This window comes from Microcebus murinus, chromosome 8, assembly GCF_040939455.1.
Source record: "Microcebus murinus isolate Inina chromosome 8, M.murinus_Inina_mat1.0, whole genome shotgun sequence".
In the NCBI taxonomy this organism is placed as follows: Eukaryota; Metazoa; Chordata; class Mammalia; order Primates; family Cheirogaleidae; genus Microcebus; species Microcebus murinus.
In genome coordinates, this window is record NC_134111.1 from 76,406,641 (window position 1) to 76,425,045 (window position 18,405).

Genomic DNA, 18,405 nt, shown 5'->3' on the forward strand with positions numbered 1-18,405 from the left:
GCCTAGAACAGTGCCTAACACATTAGGTGCTTAGTAAATGTTTGTTGAATGAATGATTATTTTGCAGTGTTAACATATTTTGTGAAACTGAAATGCAAGCTACCCTATCATAAAATGTTATGAAATATAATTAGCTGGATTTTTGTAAATATAGAAATTTTATGAATTGGAGGGCCAACTAATGTGCTTTATTTAACCCTCCCCCTGTGTAATAGCCTTTTTATTCTATAAATGGTATGCTTTCTCATACACTTTAGGACAATATGTCATTATCTTTTGACTTAATCAACGTAGAGATATTGAGAAGCAGAAAATATTCAGTGTTGTGGTTTTTTTTTAAGTTGCAGTATCAATATTTTTTTGCTAAAATGATTTTCAACTAGCTATATAAAATACATACTTCAGTATAAACTTTGAGTTTAAAAAAGTGAATATTATATGCAAAACATCAAAAGCTCATGATAATGTTTAGCAAAATATAAGTTAAGAATTAGAGATAATATTTCCTGTTGTAATTCATTTCAGTAATATTTTAGTATTGGGAGGATTAATGGTTAAGGAAATTCAACAATATTCAAGAAGCCTGTTAAATAGGTTACTACAATTATTTTCATCAAACTTAGCATGCATTTCCTCTTTGTTCTTTTTTTCTTAGCCAACCTTTATAATTTCTTTTTAAATTTATATTTTTTCAACTGAACACCGTGTTATTTGCCATGTCATCAATGTAGTAAATGATAAGAAGACAAAATGACTGAGTTCTGAATCATTAAGTACTAACCATGGCCACAGAAATTCTATTCGATCATAGTAGATAGATCTGACTAGAGGAGTCCAGGCAAATGTACATCATGTGTTATTGATTGGATGGTTGACTCCAAACCTTGAGTCTTGGTGAGTAAAACATGTGGATTTGTGAGGAGATTCCTTTTGCTTAAAATAGGTGGCTTGCAGTGAACTAGACCTAAAGCAGGCTGTGTGGTTGCCTTGGCCCATTTCCTCTAAAGTCTTCATTCAAATTTTGCTTATTATTGTGTTAATCTCCAAAGTGATAGAAGTACACAAAAAGATTAACTGAAGAAAAGGCACAGAAATGGACAAATGTTTTACCCATAAAGTTTGATCATCTTGCCCAAGCCACTCTATCCTATGCTCATTTCCTGTAAACCCTGCTTTGATTCCTTCTTGAGTTTCCTGAGTTCAGGATCTATTCTCATGTGGGAGACAGGCCAAACTGAGAGGCTCCTAGAAAAATCTAACTACAGATCACACTTAACGTAATATCCCTTAACATCACACTTAGATAAAATTCCTGAGCTTTTTGGGGACCTATGAATTAAGTGCCTTAGAAGTTTCCTGCTGGTCAGTAGGATTATGGATTCCTTATCCTCATTTAAATCAGGGTAGCTGATTAAATGGAGCTTTAAAATGTGCTTATAATTTAAAGTATATTTAAGATCTAGCCTTTTTTCCTTCTTAGTTCTTTTTAAGCTCTATTTTTGTCCCATTGCTGTCAGACATGTAATACTTTTCATAAAAAAAGTATTTTTTATGCTTTTAAAAAGTAGAAATACTTTTCTAAAAAAGTCATACTTTGGGACTAGACATATGGAATTTGACTCAGAAGAGACTGCCTTGTTTTAAAAGTTGAATTTGTAGGCTGAACATGGTTAACTCCTGTAATCCCAGCACTTTGGGAGGCTATGGCAGGTGGATTGCTTGAGGCTAGGAATTCTAATCTAGCCTGAGCGACACATACTGAGATTGCATTTCTACAAACATTTTTTAAAAAATTAGCCGAGTATGATGGCATACTCCTGTAGTTCCAGCTGTTTCAGAGGCTGAGGCTGGAGGATCGCTTGAGCCCAGGAGTTTCAGGTTACAGTAAGCTATGATGATGCCACTGTACTCTATCTAGCTCAGGCAACAGAGCAAGACCCCATCTTCAAAAAAGTTGAATTTTTAATATTTTGTACATTTGATGATGAACCTTAATGGTTCTTGTTATCCAAAATTTGGTTAAGTTTTTTCTTCAGTCAAATTATGGATTTTCATTCATGAGACTTTTAAAGCAATGTGATGTTTTTACAACACAGGGCATAAAAAGGCCAGTGGATAGAATGCCATATTGGAGGTGTTTTAATATGTACCTGAGGCCATATAAAAGTGAAATGTACCTTGAACTGGGGTTCCCTTTCCCTGCTTTTTAACAGTAAAAAGACTTTTAAGACCCTGTTACTGAGGTCAATATGATGTATTATACATATTGATGTGGTAATACAATAATACAATTATACAATTAATATAATGGATTTTTCTGTTGAAAGCATTAAAGTCACGAGTGAAGTTAAGCTTATGTACTTTTTAAATAAGCATATTAGTTTATCAAAAATAATAAAAATTATTAATATAGTGTTATTTCAGTTGAACATTGCCCAAGCAGACTGAATAATTAATGAGCAGTGATGAAGTATTTTACAACTAACAAATTAATAATATAACACATTTAGAAATTTTGCTGGGCTGGATGCAGTGGCTCATGCCTATAATCCCAGAGCTTATAGGGAGGCTGAGGTGGGAGGATCACTTGAGGTTGAGGGTTCAAGACCAGCCTGGGTATAGTGAGACCTTGTCTCTATAAAACAATTTTTAAAAATTAGCTGAGGGTGGTGGCAAATGCCTGTAGTCCCAGCTACTTGGGAGGCTGAGGAGGAGGATTGCTTGAGCTCAGGAGTTTGAGGTTGCAGTGAGCCATGATTGGACCACTGCACTCTAGCCCAGGCAACAGAGCAAGACTTGTATTTCCCTATCTCTGTCTCTTAACCACTTCGGTACGAGCGTCGACTTTAGCCGACAGTTATGATATGACTTTCCTAATTTTTCATTTATCAAAGTAAAATTGTGAACATTTAAAAATAACGTAATGAAAATATATATGTATATGTTACCTATTCTGATTTTACATTACAAGTAAACTGCCTGTAAAGTAAAACAAGCTTTCAGTGCTTTCATGCTTTCCTCATCACACAAGAGCGAAACAGGTTTGTCATCAATGCACAGCACAAACTATAGTGCGGACTATGAGTGCCGGCTGTGGGCAAGGCTTTGCGGCCGGTGAGCGCCATACCAAAGTGGTTAAAGAAATTTTTTTTTTTTTGCTGAAGATCTTGAAGATCCATAATTTAGCCCCATGTAAAAATGGGCTAATGTTTTCACGTGAGTATTGTCTTTAGTACATGTTTGTCATTCCCTGCAGAAATATGATAAAATTTCTCTCACACGTCCTCCATCTTTTCCATGTAGCTGAGAGTTCAGTCTTAAACATTTATTTGACACAGCATTTGGAAGAAGTACTCTGTAATTATAGCAGCCCTTGGGTAATCCATCTGTTTTTGCCTGTCAGTTCCAATCTTTAACTGTCAACTCTGTTTTGACAAAAGCCTGTTGTTAGAAACTGTTTTCAAAATCAAGCAGAAATTTGTGCATCTTTCTTTTTCTTCTACTTTCTTTACCTGTTTTATTCCCCCCTTACTCCTAATCTTGTATTTCCGTATCTCTGTATTGTATTACAGGACTCTTGACTCTTTAAGTTTTTGCCTTTTAACCTTCTTACTATTTCATCTATACTGAATTGATACTTCAGTTCCCAGTTTTTGGTTTTCCTCAGAGGATCTTTTGGTCCTTTTCCTGGTAGCCCTTAGAAATTGAAGTAGTAATATATATTCTGTGAGGAGAGGGATAGAGTTCTCTAGGAAGCCAAAGAATCATGTACTGGATGGTACTATAATGGGGAACAAAATGTATAGAGAGTGAAGGCCCAAAGATGCTTGACCACAGCTTTTTCCCATCTTAAATATTTCACATATAGTTATAAACTACATACATTCCTCTTTGTATATTTAAATCCTGTTCTTTTTAAAATTAATCTGGCTCAGGTTTTTCCTCTATGAAACCTTTTTAAATAATTTCTTCACATACTGATAAATTCATTTTTGTTGATTTCTGCAGAATTTATAGACATTCCTTTTTGTTTTAAATATGTGAGTCTTATTTATTCTAAAATACCTTAAAAGCACAGAAATCCTTTTATAGACGATTGTGTCTCCCTCACTCCCCCTTTTTTTTCATATGCCTTCCGCTCTTGTATCTAGTAGTCTGATAGGTGGTTGAGAAATGAGGAATATTCCACACATATCATTTTAGAATGCATCTGCCACTGTTCTTTTGTACCAGGTCATCTGTCAGTGGAATATTTCATAGCAGAGGTAGTGTCTTCTATGAACTAGAGATACTTGGCTGGCCAACTTTAGAAATAATGCTATAGTTCGGAGGATGCTAGAAAGCACTGAGATTTGTAATAAAAGTTATATTATTTATCAGTATTCAAGGAGATACTGAATGTACCAAAAAGAATAGAGCATGAGAGATGGGTGCACTATAGAAAAAATATTAAGGCATAACAATTGGCCTGATGGGCAATGCCAGTTTTATAGATTGCCAAAGTCTGGGAACCTAGATGACTCTTTGGTCATAAAGAACTGCTCCCACCTCTAGTATTATCTGCATTCCTTCATCATAGGCCAGTGGGAAAGTGAGTTGTGGCTAGGCATTAACCTTTATCCCTAAATGAAATATTTCTTATGTTTAGAGATTTTTCTCTGGTAGTGGGGATAAAAAGGGACTTTTCCTCCTGTTTCCTGAAGTTTCATTCCAATTTCCAGATAAAACTTTGAAAAGTATAATGAGCACTCCTATTCAGGATGCAGGACTATTAACTGTGTGTTTATGTTCCAGATGATATTTCTGCTATGTTTGTAACTTTTAAAAATATTTCAAGTGGCATTGCTATTATAAAGTGGCTGCAGTGTTGCTTTGTTTTATTTGTCCTGAATTTATGGTGTGTGTATACCAATATACACAGGAGCACACTAGTTGAGTTCCCCTCCATGAACACACAGTTTAATCACGTGTTTTGCTACTTTTTGAGAAATGTTGTTTTCTTTTAAAAATTGCCCTCAAAAAATAGTTTTTAGGATTAATATGGCTGTCCAGTAAATATATTTTTACCAAATTAGGTTTGAAACATAGTTTAACGTTAATTATAATACAGGTTTTACCTATTGTAAAAAAGTTTAGGCTGTGATTGTATAGTGGTTAGTACTCGGTGTACAAAAAACAAAAGTTTTGTTTGGCATTTATTCCTGTCCATCCTTTTCCTTAAATTAAATGGCAGTATTTATATTCTTCATAGCATATTCATTGTTTTACTTAGCATAGAAACATTTTCTCACAGAGGAAAACTGCCTTGAAGAAATACTGAAAAACTCTTTTAGCTTAATAGAAAAGGTAGTGCAGTATCAGTGAAGTATAAAATTAGATTAGGCATTCTACAAGGACTCTGATTTTTTACAGTGTTTAAATTACTGATCCAACCTCATTTTCCAACAAATATAATCACTTGGTGATTCCATAGATCATAAAATGTACTGAGTTTTATTTATAGAAATGCCCACCAGATTTTAATTTATAGATGATTTTATATTATTTTTTGGGTAGATTGAAAGACTTGTAGGCCAGGCGTGGTGGCTTACGCCTGTAATCCTAGCACTTTGGGAGGCCGAGGTGGGCGGATTGCTCAAGGTCAGGAGTTCGAAACCAGCCTGAGCGAGACCCCGTCTCTACCAAAAATAGAAATAAATTAATTGACCAACTAAAAATATATATACAAAAAATTAGCTGGGCATGGTGGCGCATGCCTGTAGTCCCAGCTACTCGGGAGGCTGAGGCAGTAGGATCGCTGAGCCCCGGAGATTGAGGTTGCTGTGAGCCAGGCTGACGCCACGGCACTCACTCTAGCCTGGGCAACAAAGTGAGACTCTGTCTCAAAAAAAAAAAAAAAAAAAAAAAAAAAAAGAAAGACTTGTAGAAGATACTGCAATTTAAACAAAAACATTTTATATACCAAAACCTAAAACAAATCAAAGTTAGAAAGCTGTTTTCAAGTATTCTAGCTGTTCCATGTATAGAATAAAATTCTCTTTTACTCTTTTTCAATTCCTGCTCCTTTTCCTTCCTGTTTCTGGCAAAATGATGCAGTTTCAGTGTTTGATTCACTTCTCCCTCATCACTTAAAGTAACTTTGGATTTTATTTTGTTTAAGGTTGAGCTTAAAGGACTTTGGTTATTGTTTTAGAAATCTTCTGGTATCATAAATTAAGATTTACAGTTTTAAAAGCTGTTGGTTATTTGTCATATTACTCCTCTAAAATTTTCCTCAAATGTGAATTGATTTTTTTAAAAAAACTGTTTTTGGCACATTCTTTTAAAGATATAATTAGTGTACCCTCTGCTTATTAATGAGGGGGAGAGCAAGGATAAGTTAATCTTTATTCTTGATAATCAGCTTGTTTTGTATTTATTTAAAAGAAACAACAAAAGGATTACAGATAAAAGCTTCACTTTAAAATTATTGACATTTCAAAGGTATCATTTGTCATTAAAGATTGTTTTAACATCACACACAACTTGTTCACTGGGCTATTCATTTGAATAATTTCTTTCTTGATATATTATTTCTTGCTATTCAGATAAGTATTTTAGGATTTTTAAAAATTCCATCTTGGGCTGGGCACGATGGCTCATGCCTGTGATCTTAGCACTCTGTGAGGCTGAGGCGGGAGGATAGCTCAAGGTCAGGTGTTCGAAACCAGCCTGAGTAAGAGCGAGACCCCGTCTCTACTAAAAATAGAAAAGAAATTAATTGGCCAACTAAAAATATATAGAAAAAATTAGACGGGCATGGTGGCACATGCCTGTAGTCCCAGCTACTCAGGAGGTTGAGGCAGGAGGATCGCTTGAGCCTAGGAGTTTGAGGTTGCTATGAGTTAGGCTGACACCATGGCACTCAACCCTGGGCAAAAGAGTGAGACTCTGTCTCAAAAAAAATCCATCTAAGCCAGAGTTAGTTTTGATAACCTCAGTACTCTGTGTACAGTTATGATTTGCTTTCTTAAAATTTATATTTTGAAATTACAATTACAACTGTATTCTGAATTCAGTAATATAATGTCTTGCAGTTTCATTTTGCAAATATAATTTGAATGCTCTAGACATTTTTTAAAAAAATTGAGATCCTTTTTTGACTTATGTTTTGAAGATGGCAGTTCAGAATATTAGGGGCTTGAAATAGGGTCAGTTATGAACCTATATGGTAAACATTAACTCATATCCATTTGTAGTCTCAGACAACTTGAGGTTGCATTTGAACTACATTTGTGAGTGACTTCTGTTAGCTCCTTAAATTATCCAAATTTCTAAAGCTTTCTGTAGAAGTGCTGACATACTGCTTTGGTTATATCCATTGTTCCCAGATTATCCATCTTTCCTACACTGGCATTTTCAGTTAGGGTTAGGAGAGTGAGTGGAGTCATGGTTCAGCTCGGACTTAGGACTATGTCACATCTTTCTCATGCTTGAATTAACCTTCAGTTTGGGCCTGAATGGGTCCAATTCCCATTGGAACTAGGACATTGCCTGTGGCCCTTGTGCTGCTCACAGTTGAATGGGATACCTCAGCCCTAACTTTCTGGTTCAGATGTTTAGGAACATGACTTGAACTTCTAGCAGTTTCAGGTAGGTAATTCCCTCATAAGAAAACATTAACAAAATCTAAATTGTAAGCCTGGTCCACAATTAAATTTTTTTCTTTACATCATATAATTTATATTCTCTAGTTACAGTGGATCATACTCATAGTTGCATATTTTTATTTGAGAAATGTATTTTGTTTGTGATATACTTGCTGTCTAAAGGAAGCTGTCTAAAAAATAATTGCTTAAAGACATTATTGTTTATTAAAACTAAATTTTTTACAATTAGTCTATGTAATTTCAATTGAATGTGATATCAAATAGTCTAACCAGTGATCTGTTGGTGTGATGGCCTAATGGCAAATAAAGTCTTTGCATACAAGTTTATAATCATTTGAAAATCTCATGTTAGGAAGAGTCCTTTGAGTACAACTGTAGAATAATTAGTAGAGTAGAAATTGCATATGAAATGCATGGCCTCTAATTTTTTTTCCTATATTCAAACCTTCCCTTCCTTTGTTAAATAGCATAGCATTATTTCCCAGCAGTGCCACTTTATTTCACTCTGCATATAAGTTGAGTTGAGTTTTCCTGAAAATTTTTTAGGTGAGTACCCAGAATATGAAGATGGGTGGGCTGCCGCGTACAACACCTCCAACTCAGAAACCCCCCAGTCCCCCTATGTCAGGGAAAGGGACACTTGGGTGAGTATGTAACTAAGTATTAATAATAATTGGACACTATTTCATGTAGTGTTGTGTTTTAAAATGAAACACAACATATATTTAAAGTGTTTTTGAATATTTGGAGAACATTGTCTTATTAGAATTATCTTTTATGTGTGTAAATTTCCCTTTTCCTGGGAAATACATCTTCATACTTTAAAAATATTTTGTTTAGAAATTATTTTTCTGGGGCCGGGCGCTGTGGCTCACGCCTGTAATCCTAGCTCTTGGGAGGCCGAGGCGGGCGGATTGCTCAAGGTCAGGAGTTCAAAACCAGCCTGAGCAAGAGCGAGACCCCGTCTCTACTATAAACAGAAAGAAATTAATTGGTTTATTAAAATTTAAAAAAAAAAAAAAAAAAGAAATTATTTTTCTAATGAATTTTAAATTTGAGGTAAAAATCTTAGCCCAATTATAAATGTCAGTCTAATTTTTAATTCCTTTTTTTCAGAAAATGTTTATACACTTTTGTATTGCAGTTGAACTCAGACTATCCTTCTCAAGAAGGCAGTGTAGATTATAAAATCCTGTAAAATTTGTTATGAGATTATTGAATAGGTTTAGTTTGGTCCTACAGACCAAACTGGGCTCTGGATTTGACTTTTCTTAAAAATGATCAATCAGTGCAAAAGCATGACTTTTTTTCTCTACAGCATCATAGTATAAACTTGGTTTATTGTGATAGAGATTTATGATCAAGTGGGCATAATATAGCCCAGAAGCCAGATGGCTAAAATTCTGGTCCAGCTCTGCTGTTTACTCTGTGGTCCTGCATAGTCAGCCTTTCAGCAATTAAGTTTTTTCATCTGTAAAAGGGGGGTAATATTTGTCCTATATAAACTTTTCAGGGTCACTATACCACAAATTGGATTTTAAAAATGTGTAAGTCAAAGACAAATTGCTTTGGACAACCATTGGCTTTATGATATATGCTAAAAAGTTATTAATTGACAATCTTATTTTTGGCCCCCTCACCAAAAAAACAAAACACCCCCAAAAAACAAAACTTAATCAAGCACTATGGATCAGGGCATGAGTTGGGATTTAATGGAGGATTATGTTGGAAGAGAAATAGTTAGGACAGTGGGAGACAAAAGAATAAAAATGAATTCTAACCAGGAATAGGATAGCTTTTATTTGTGATAGACAAAATTCTACCATAGTTCTAATTCATCTTAGAGAAGAATCTAGTGGATCAAATAAGATTTAAACTTCAGACCTTTTTTTCATGTATAGTGCCTAATGGCTTTTGTTAGGTTTAAATCAAGATTTTTAGCAAGATAACCCACTTAGTCTCTAGAAAAATAAAATTTCCTGTTGCTCTCAGAAATTGAACATATGTTCATATACCACTATTTGTTTTCCTTGTGTATTAGCACTGATAATGCAGAATACTTGGAAACCAGAGTTACTGAGCACCACTCTACCAATTGATGGTCACAGCCTGGTTTCGCCCCTTGTTCATGTCATTGCCTTCACTGTATAGTGCTCAGTTATCAAAGGGTTTTTTTTCTTGGATGAAACAACATTTTTATTGTCTGGGAAAAATTGCAACTTAGATGTTGGAAAATTAACGTTTCCTATTTTATTTTTTATATTTACGTTATAATTTCAGAGATGCTTGAAATTATAACGTAAATATAATTAAAATTTACTATTTTAAATCCAAAGTTCTGACATTCTTTTTTCTTCCTTTGACCCACTATTCCATCCAATGCCCCGTATTTATTTTAAATTATTAATGTTTATGTGTATTTATACAAGGAGACTTTAAAAGGTAGTAGAGTGAATGGAGTCATTGCAAAGTGATCTCATCCAAAGTCAGCCACAATGTGAATGGCCCAGGAGAATAATATTTAAAGGACCTCTGGGAGCCTTTTGGGAAGTCAGTTATTGAGAAATTACATAAGTCACCTGAGAAAATTATATTAGGAAAAGAAAACTTCTTAATTTTCACATCTTGACCAATTTTTATTCTTTTAAAAACCAAAATCTTATATACAAGATGTCAGTTTCATGTCAGTTGAGTATTTATCATTGTTAAAAAGTATTTTTAGAAACTTAGAGATGAGAACTGATTTAATAATCACTTATTTTCCAGTGTGCATCCTATTCCCTATCATATTTCCTTTCTTATTCTTCTCATCCTCTTCCTTTAAAAGGAAGTTTTGGGAAAAAGAGGGAAATATATATTAATAAATTCCAGTCTGGTTTATATTTTATAGTTCAAAGTAAATAAGCTTAGAAAGACTGTGGTGGTCTTTCCCTCCCTCTTGTGAATGTTGAACTCTGAGGGGGTAAAGAGAAAAGAGAGATTAAGGTGAAAGTTGAAGGAGAAAAGTGAATTCAGAATGGAAGATGAGATTAAATTTTGTTTTTTTGTGTACAGCTATACTTTAATTTCTATGTATTTAGTATATAGGAAGGGAAATGAGTTGTTATGGCTAGTATTGATCATCAGTGTGGGGATTGTAGATCCAAAATCTAGTTCCTATGTTTGATGAACATCTTTGGTTAGGGAGAGAGGGGAGAGGAGGATAATTAGTGCATTCATGCAGTACTGTTGGGAACATGATACTAAAATAATTTAAACTCTAAGAATAGGATATGGGAGACATTGGCTTAAATGGTGGAGAACCTTTGTGCTCTCTGAGAATAAATGAACAAAATTGCATTAGCACAGGGAATTGAGGTTGGAAACTAAAAAAAATAATACTCAACAAAACCCTAATGATAGAGAAGTGAAACTTTAGGAAAGACTGAAATTGGTAGCTGGGTTGTGTTAAAACACATTTCCTATCTCTGATTACAAATTGTATTTCACTACTGGCAACTCTATGAATTTATTGTGCCGAAATTTGCTTAATCATACAATACATACGCTCTTCTTTTTGTAGGCGGCACTCCCCCTATCGCACACTGGAGCCAGTGCGTCCTCCAGTGGTACCAAATGATTACGTACCTAGCCCAACCCGTAATATGGCTCCCTCGCAGCAGAGCCCTGTGAGGACAGCTTCTGTGAATCAAAGAAATCGAACTTACAGGTATTTTTTCTACCTCAGTGCAAAATGTGATGGTCATAGTACCAGAATCTGTTCAGATAACTTCAGTTAGATCTCTCTCATTTTCCAAGCACTAATAAGTTCTTTTCCTCACTCTACTCTCCCAAACCTCATCTGATTCCACTTCTCTCTCCTCATGTTCTGATGCAACTTTGAGCAGTCAGGTACTTGAAAAAGAACAGACATCTTGAAGTGCAAACTTCTCTACAAGGTTAATAGTTTAGTTGATCTGAAAAAAAATTATGGACCAAATGTGGGAAATTTCAAGTTGTTTTTTGGTGGAACTTTACAGATGAAAAACTATATTTAATAAAACATTAATATGGAATAGTATATTAAGATATGATTGTAAATTAAATAATATTTTTAGGAAAATGTTTTTATTATAAAACAAGTTTCTTCAGACAGGCATTAAACTGGAATATAAGAAGGTAATATTTGTTATTCTAATGTGTTGAGTCCCAACATTTATTAGTCATATTTGTGGAGAATTTTTTCTTCTGAGAAGTTTCTTTAATATACTCTATTAAAAGGTGGTCAAAACAAGCTGTAGAACTCAGTTTTACCCCAACTTTATTAAGAAATTCGTATGTGAAGTGAAAGGCTTCAGAAATTTTGGGAAGTGCTGATATCTTATTACATGTGGATATTCATATTTTGGTGGCTCTTATTTCTTTAGCAGCAGTGGGAGTAGTGGAGGAAGCCACCCAAGTAGTCGGAGCAGCAGTCGGGAGAACAGTGGAAGTGGGAGTGTGGGGGTTCCTATTGCTGTTCCTACTCCTTCTCCTCCCAGTGTGTTTCCAGGTAAAACATTAATGGTGCTTCATCTTCCCTTTTCCTTCCTGAATTTGATTTTAATTTGTGATTTAATAACAGTGGGCTTTCTTCATAATCAGGATTTTTTTCTTTAGGGCTCCATAAATGTTGGAAAGTCTTTATACATTTGTTATTTTTAACCAAGTGATTTGTAAGTTTTTGCTCACTTTGCACTTCCTTTTTGCCTTTGATGATGTGGCTCAATTGCTGCTTTGAGATTTCAAGTACCACTTTGGTATGGAGTTATATGTTTAATTCCAGCTAGTGGTATGACAGTGCATGTCTTTGGACACAGTAGGGACTCAGTGTGAGAATCATATTGCTAACAAAGGACGAGGCAAATATAAAAGTAGTTTTGACAGTTAATTTTAGTGGATCTTGGAACTTAGTCTCTGAAAATGCTACCCTTTTTTTCTCTGAAACAAGAAAATATGCCTATTTGATCTGAGGACACAGTTGAAATTTAGTTTTAAAAGCATCACACAGATATAAATAGAATATTACATAGTTAATTTATTTACAATAATAAATAGATAATACCTTTTAAAAAATGAAGAAAAAGATTTGTGGTTTTTTTAAATTCTTTTTTACCTGTTAAGATACTGCCTGGAATGTCTATTTTCTGATTTGTGTAATTCAAAATGGAATACTGTTTTGTTTTGTTTTTTTTTTAGTATATTACATTCAGTTTTGTATACTATTTAAAGAATATTGTGCTAAAAATAACAATATAAAGGGAACACTTTTTTTTTTCCAGAGTGCTGCTTTCAGGTAAAAAGGAATGTTTGCTTTTAATGAATTAAAAAATCTATACATTACCTTGGGCATCTTGAATTATTTGCTGTATACCTAATAATCCTTTAACATAAGTTTCATCCTTTATTTCAACTCTCTATTCTTCTGGTTAGTGTTTAAGCATACTGAATATCTAACATTGAATATTCCAATGCCTTTTCTAACCTCCCTAATGTGACTGCGTCATTAATGCTGCCTCTTACTCCTCTTTTCCCATCAGCCCCCGCTGGCTCTGCTGGCACTCCTCCCCTTCCTGCTGCTTCTGCATCTACCCCTGCCCCTCTTGTTCCTGCTACTGTCCCTTCCTCCACTGCCCCAGACGCTGCTGCTGGGGGTGCCCAGACCCTTGCTGATGGCTTCACTTCTCCAACTCCCCCTGTTGTTTCTTCCACTCCCCCTACAGGTGAGTATTGGCAATATTCATTGACAGGCAGATCTGGTCGTCTGGCTTTTCTTACCTGCATCTCCAGCTTTATGATTTTTTTGTTGCTGTTGTTTGGTTTGGTTTAGTTGTACTTCGTATTAAAACAAAATGAAGGGCCAGGCGCGATGGCCCACGCCTATAATCCTAGCACTCTGGGAGGCGGAGGCGGGTGGATTGCTCAAGGTCAGGAGTTCAAAACCAGCCTGAGCAAGAGCAAGACCCATTTCTACTATAAATAGAAAGAAATAAATTAATTGGCCAACTAGTATACATAGAAAAAATTAGCCGGGCATGGTGGTGCATGCCTGTAGTCCCAGCTACTCGGGAGGCTGAGGCAGCAGGATTGCCTGAGCCCAGGAGTTTGAGGTTGCTGTGAGCTAGGCTGACGCCACGGCACTCACTCTAGCCTGGGGAACAAAGCGAGACTCTGTCTCAAAAAAAAAAAAAAAAATAAATAAATACAACAAAATGAAGAATAATGAACTAACCATAAAGTAGCATGTGACCAAAGGTTAGAAATTTTCTGGGAAAGTCAGGGTAAAGTTTTTCATACATTTTTCCAATAGGGTAGCATAAATATTAATATACATGTTTTATTTCTTAAATTTCATTTATTAGAGATTTGTGAATTTAGTATGGAACTACCTTCTATATGGTTTTGAGATCGTCATTAGAAATATTGTTTGTTAGCGGTTAAGTCACTAACAAAAAAGCCTATGATAGTAATTCTAAGATATATTTTATAGGAAATATTTGATATAACAAATTGAAAGTCTAAGTCTATTTTACCAGAATCTGTTGCTTATCATAGCAGCATTGAAAATCATAGACAATGGACTTTTAAAGAATTTCAGGTTTAAGTTGGCCGAGAGTCTACATATTCATAATTAAATGTTAATTTAATAACAGGTGCCTGGCTCATAGTAGTTACTAAATAATGTTTATTATGTGAGTGGATAATTAATTATAGCTTTTTAAAAGCAAAAAGCAAGATAAATGCCTTATTAATTATCAATTTATGACAGTGTAATATCTTTTATACAGTGTCTTTAGGTCTCCAAGTACTTTCTGTACTTTTTATTAAGGTACAATTTATTTACAGTAAAATTCACCCTTTTTAGTGTATATATCTGAGTTTTGGCAAATGTATACAGTCATGTAACCACCACCACCACCTCAATTGAAATGTAAAACAGTCCTGTCATCCCCCAAATTTACTCCATGACCCCTTGTAGTCAATCCTTCTCCTCCCCTCCCAGCTCCTGTTAAGCCCTTGATCTATCTTTTATCTCTAAAGTTTCACCTTTGTAAAAATATCATATAAATGAAGGCATATGGTTTGAAGCCTTTTGGATTTGGTTTTTTGGTCAGATATATATGAGATTTACTCATGTTGTCGAATGTTTAAGTATTTCATTCCTTTTTATTGCTGAGTACTGTTCTATTATTTGAATATACCACAATTTGTTTATCCCTTTCCTAGCTGAATGACATTTATTTAGATTGTTTCTAGTTTTGAGTGAATAAAGCAGCCATAAACATTCACATATAGGCTGGGCGCAGTGGCTCATGTCTGTAATCCTAGCACTCTGGGAGGCCAAGGTGGGAGGATTGCTTGAGCTCAGGAGTTAAAGACCAGCCTGAGCAAGAGTGAGACCCCGTCTCTACTATAAATAGAAAGAAATTAGCCAAACAACTAAAATTAGAAAATATGAGCTGGGCATGGTGGCATGTGCCTGTAGTCCCAGCTATCTGGGAGGCTGAGGCAGGAGGATCGCTTGAGCCTAGGAGTTTGAGGTTGCTGTGAGCTAGGCTGATGCCACAGCACTCTAACCCAGGGAGGAGAGTGAGACTCTGTCTTAAAAAAAAAAACAGAGTTTATACAATACAATTGAGTTTCAGAGTTTGATACATATGTAAAAACATTAAATGCTATAGCAAATCTTAAGTGCCATTATAATATTCTTTATACGACATCATATTAATCCAAGTCTGATACATTTATGGAATTCCTGAGGCACAATTTTAGTCAGGTAAAACCATTTTGTAATCATAAATAAGATGAAAATTTGTCAGAAGTGTTTTTTTACTTACACAATATTTAATTAAAATTACCAAGAAGATGGAATCACATATTAAAACAGAATAAAGACAGTAAGACTGCTGAGAAATGTAAAGGCTGGAAGAGAGGGTATAACTGCATTGTTTGTGAACATAAAGATTTGAACAAAGCAAACAAGCTTTCATTAAATTCTAAATTATTTTTATTAAGCCTTGTCTCACTGAGTTTCATGTAGTTCATTTTAGAACTAAAAAATTTTCTGGATAACTTTAGGCACACATGGATAAATGACTGTGCCCAGTATCTTCTATTTCTTCCCTATCCTTCTTCTCCCCCTTTCTCATGAAGTGCTTTAATGAACTCTTGCCCTCTGGCTTCCTGTTGGTCTTGGCAAAAGTGTTTTTTTTTTCTTTTTCACTTTTCCCTCCCTTTCTCATCCTCCTTCCTTTTCTTCTTCTTTTTCTCTCCCCTCCCCCTATCTTCCTTTGTCTTTTCTTCCCTTCATACTCCCCTCCCTTCTCCTCTTCTCTCACTTCTCTCTCCCTTGACTCTGCTACTTTCCTGCCTGCTGGAATGCTGTCTCTTGGGTGCTCTAGTGCTCTGTCTAAGCCCTCAGCTGAATGTAAGTCAGGGCAAAATTTAGGAACTGGATTGTAGTATTGGCAAATTGATGGATTTGGGAAGTGTTTCTCCAATTGGCATTAGCTGTTGAAGACCTCTCAAGAAAGCGAAATACAATAATGTTGATGTTAAATATGTACTGGTTCAGGAGTGATATTAAAATTAAGATATCTTTTGGTTGATTTTGCATTTTAGTTTTTTTCATAATTGTGAATTTCTTTAATTGTAAAACAAGATAATCTAGCTTTAGAGATGGATATTTTTGATTGAATAAAGATGTGTTTAATTTGGAAGCATGTCATTTCACCTTTTGATGAAGTACTTTTTCCTTTAAACAGATTTCTTTACTACCTTAAATTATTATTATCATTAGCATTATTTATTATTTTGGAATAAGACTGTGCATCAGACATTTTTTCTTTTGCTTTCCCAAATGTCATTCTTGTTTAGTTTTCTATGTTTAGAGGCTGTTTTTTGGGGGATAAAAATTTGAATTAATTGTGATGATTTTGAAAACTGATAAAATTATTAATTTAACAAAATCATAATGTGAATTAGTAATCTATTTAGATGTAGCTTTTGCAGACTTAATCATATTTTTGTTTATTTTCCTCCTTTTGCACTTTGATATATAGTAATATCAGCTGAGTAATCAATATTGCCTTGCATTGTGTTTTTCAGATAGCAATTAAATTTTAATAATTATTAAGATTTAGGCATGGTAGGTAAAGTGTTTCATTATCCAAGGTAATTTTCTTTTATGATAAATTTATGTTCTGTCGCCTTTCCAGGTCATCCTGTTCAATTCTACAGCATGAATAGGCCTGCCTCTCGCCATACTCCTCCAACAATAGGGGGCTCATTGCCCTATAGACGCCCTCCTTCCATAACTTCACAAACAAGCCTTCAGAATCAGATGAATGGAGGACCTTTTTATAGCCAGAATCCAGGTTAGATTTTCTTTTGCGTTCTATAGAATGTGTCAGTGGAAAACATTCAATTAAAAATACGCCCTTATATAAATAACTAGCACATGATAGATGGTTTATACTATTTATTGACTGGAAGATGAATGAATACTATGTTGCTAATACTGTATTTGTCAGTTATTTTTTTTAAATCAATATGTGATTTCCAAGTAAAGTTGTAGGACTTAATTTTTCCCAGCAGAATCCTTTTGAATGTGCTAGTGGTTATTTGCTGTTAAAAATAATATTGTGGTGATTAGTATTTCCTTTATTTTTATTTATTTATTTATTTTGAGACAGAGTGTCACTTTGTTGCCCAGGCTAGAGTGAGTGCCATGGCTTCAGCCTGGCTCACAGCAACCTCAAACTCCTGGGCTCAAGTGATCCTATTGCCTCAGCCTCCCGAGTAGCTGGGACTACAGGCATGCATCACCATGCCCGGCTAATTTTTTCTATGTATACTAGTTGGCCAATTAATTTCTTTCTTTCTGTTTATAGTAGAGACGGGTCTCGCTCTTGCTCAGGCTGGTTTCGAACTCCTGACCTTGAGCAATCCACCCGCCTCAGCCTCCCAGAGTGCTAGGATTACAGATGAGAGCCACCATGCCCGGCTAATTTTTTCTATATATATTAGTTGGCCAGTTAATTTCTTTCTATTTATAGTTGAGACGGGTCTTGCTCTTGCTCAGGCAGGTTTCGAACTCCTGACCTTGAGCAATCCACCCGCCTTGGCCTCCCAGAGTGCTAGGATTACAGGTTTGAGCCACTGTGTCCAGACTATTTCCTTTTTATTTAATTAGACATCCTTGCTGTGTGAGTAACAAATAATGAAAGTTGAGTGTACATGAACAGAATTTAGAAGTGTCAAAGGAAAAGGAAAATGACATTTTTTAAACTACTTTGATTATATTATCTTACTTGATTCTCATATCAGACCCATTATGGGAAAACTGGAACTTGGGAAAAATTGACTTACCTATAATAATTAATGATAATAAATAATTGCAGCATACATAAATAAAAATTAGTTTGGCACATATTTAATGCTATGCATAATCATTATTTTGCTTAGTCCCCAGAGAAGGCAAGAGCAGATATTAGACTCTATGATTATTATAGACATAGCATGTCAACTTATGTTTTTTGGATTTTTGCCAATAGGCTAGTAGGCCCATGTGTGAACAACTCTGATATTAGGAGATAACCCATTCTATCTTTGATAACCCTTGAATTTTATGCCATTGAAATTTGTCTATTGTACTGCTACCTATGGTTATAACCTTTGTAGTCTTGCAGAAGAAATTCGATCTTCTATATAGCACTTACAATTTAAAGAATGTTTT

General features: G+C 34.9%; 1 protein-coding gene across 29 annotated transcripts in view; it reads left to right on the plus strand.

Annotated features, from left to right (window-relative positions):
* The window catches only part of ABI2 (abl interactor 2), a 106,129-nt gene that overhangs the window by 51,846 nt on the left and 35,878 nt on the right, over window positions 1-18,405 (plus strand). For 6 of the 29 annotated variants that reach the window (XM_076005839.1, XM_020288263.2, XM_012738920.3 and 3 more), the window contains 5 exons: window positions 8,196-8,293; window positions 11,212-11,358; window positions 12,056-12,180; window positions 13,208-13,390; window positions 16,886-17,044. In XM_076005839.1, coding sequence (XP_075861954.1) covers window positions 8,196-8,293; window positions 11,212-11,358; window positions 12,056-12,180; window positions 13,208-13,390; window positions 16,886-17,044 — 712 coding nt within the window. The remainder of the gene's footprint in view (window positions 1-8,195; window positions 8,294-11,211; window positions 11,359-12,055; window positions 12,181-13,207; window positions 13,391-16,885; window positions 17,045-18,405) is intronic. The other 23 variants (XM_076005842.1, XM_012738933.3, XM_012738927.3 and 20 more) reach the window with 7 other exon arrangements.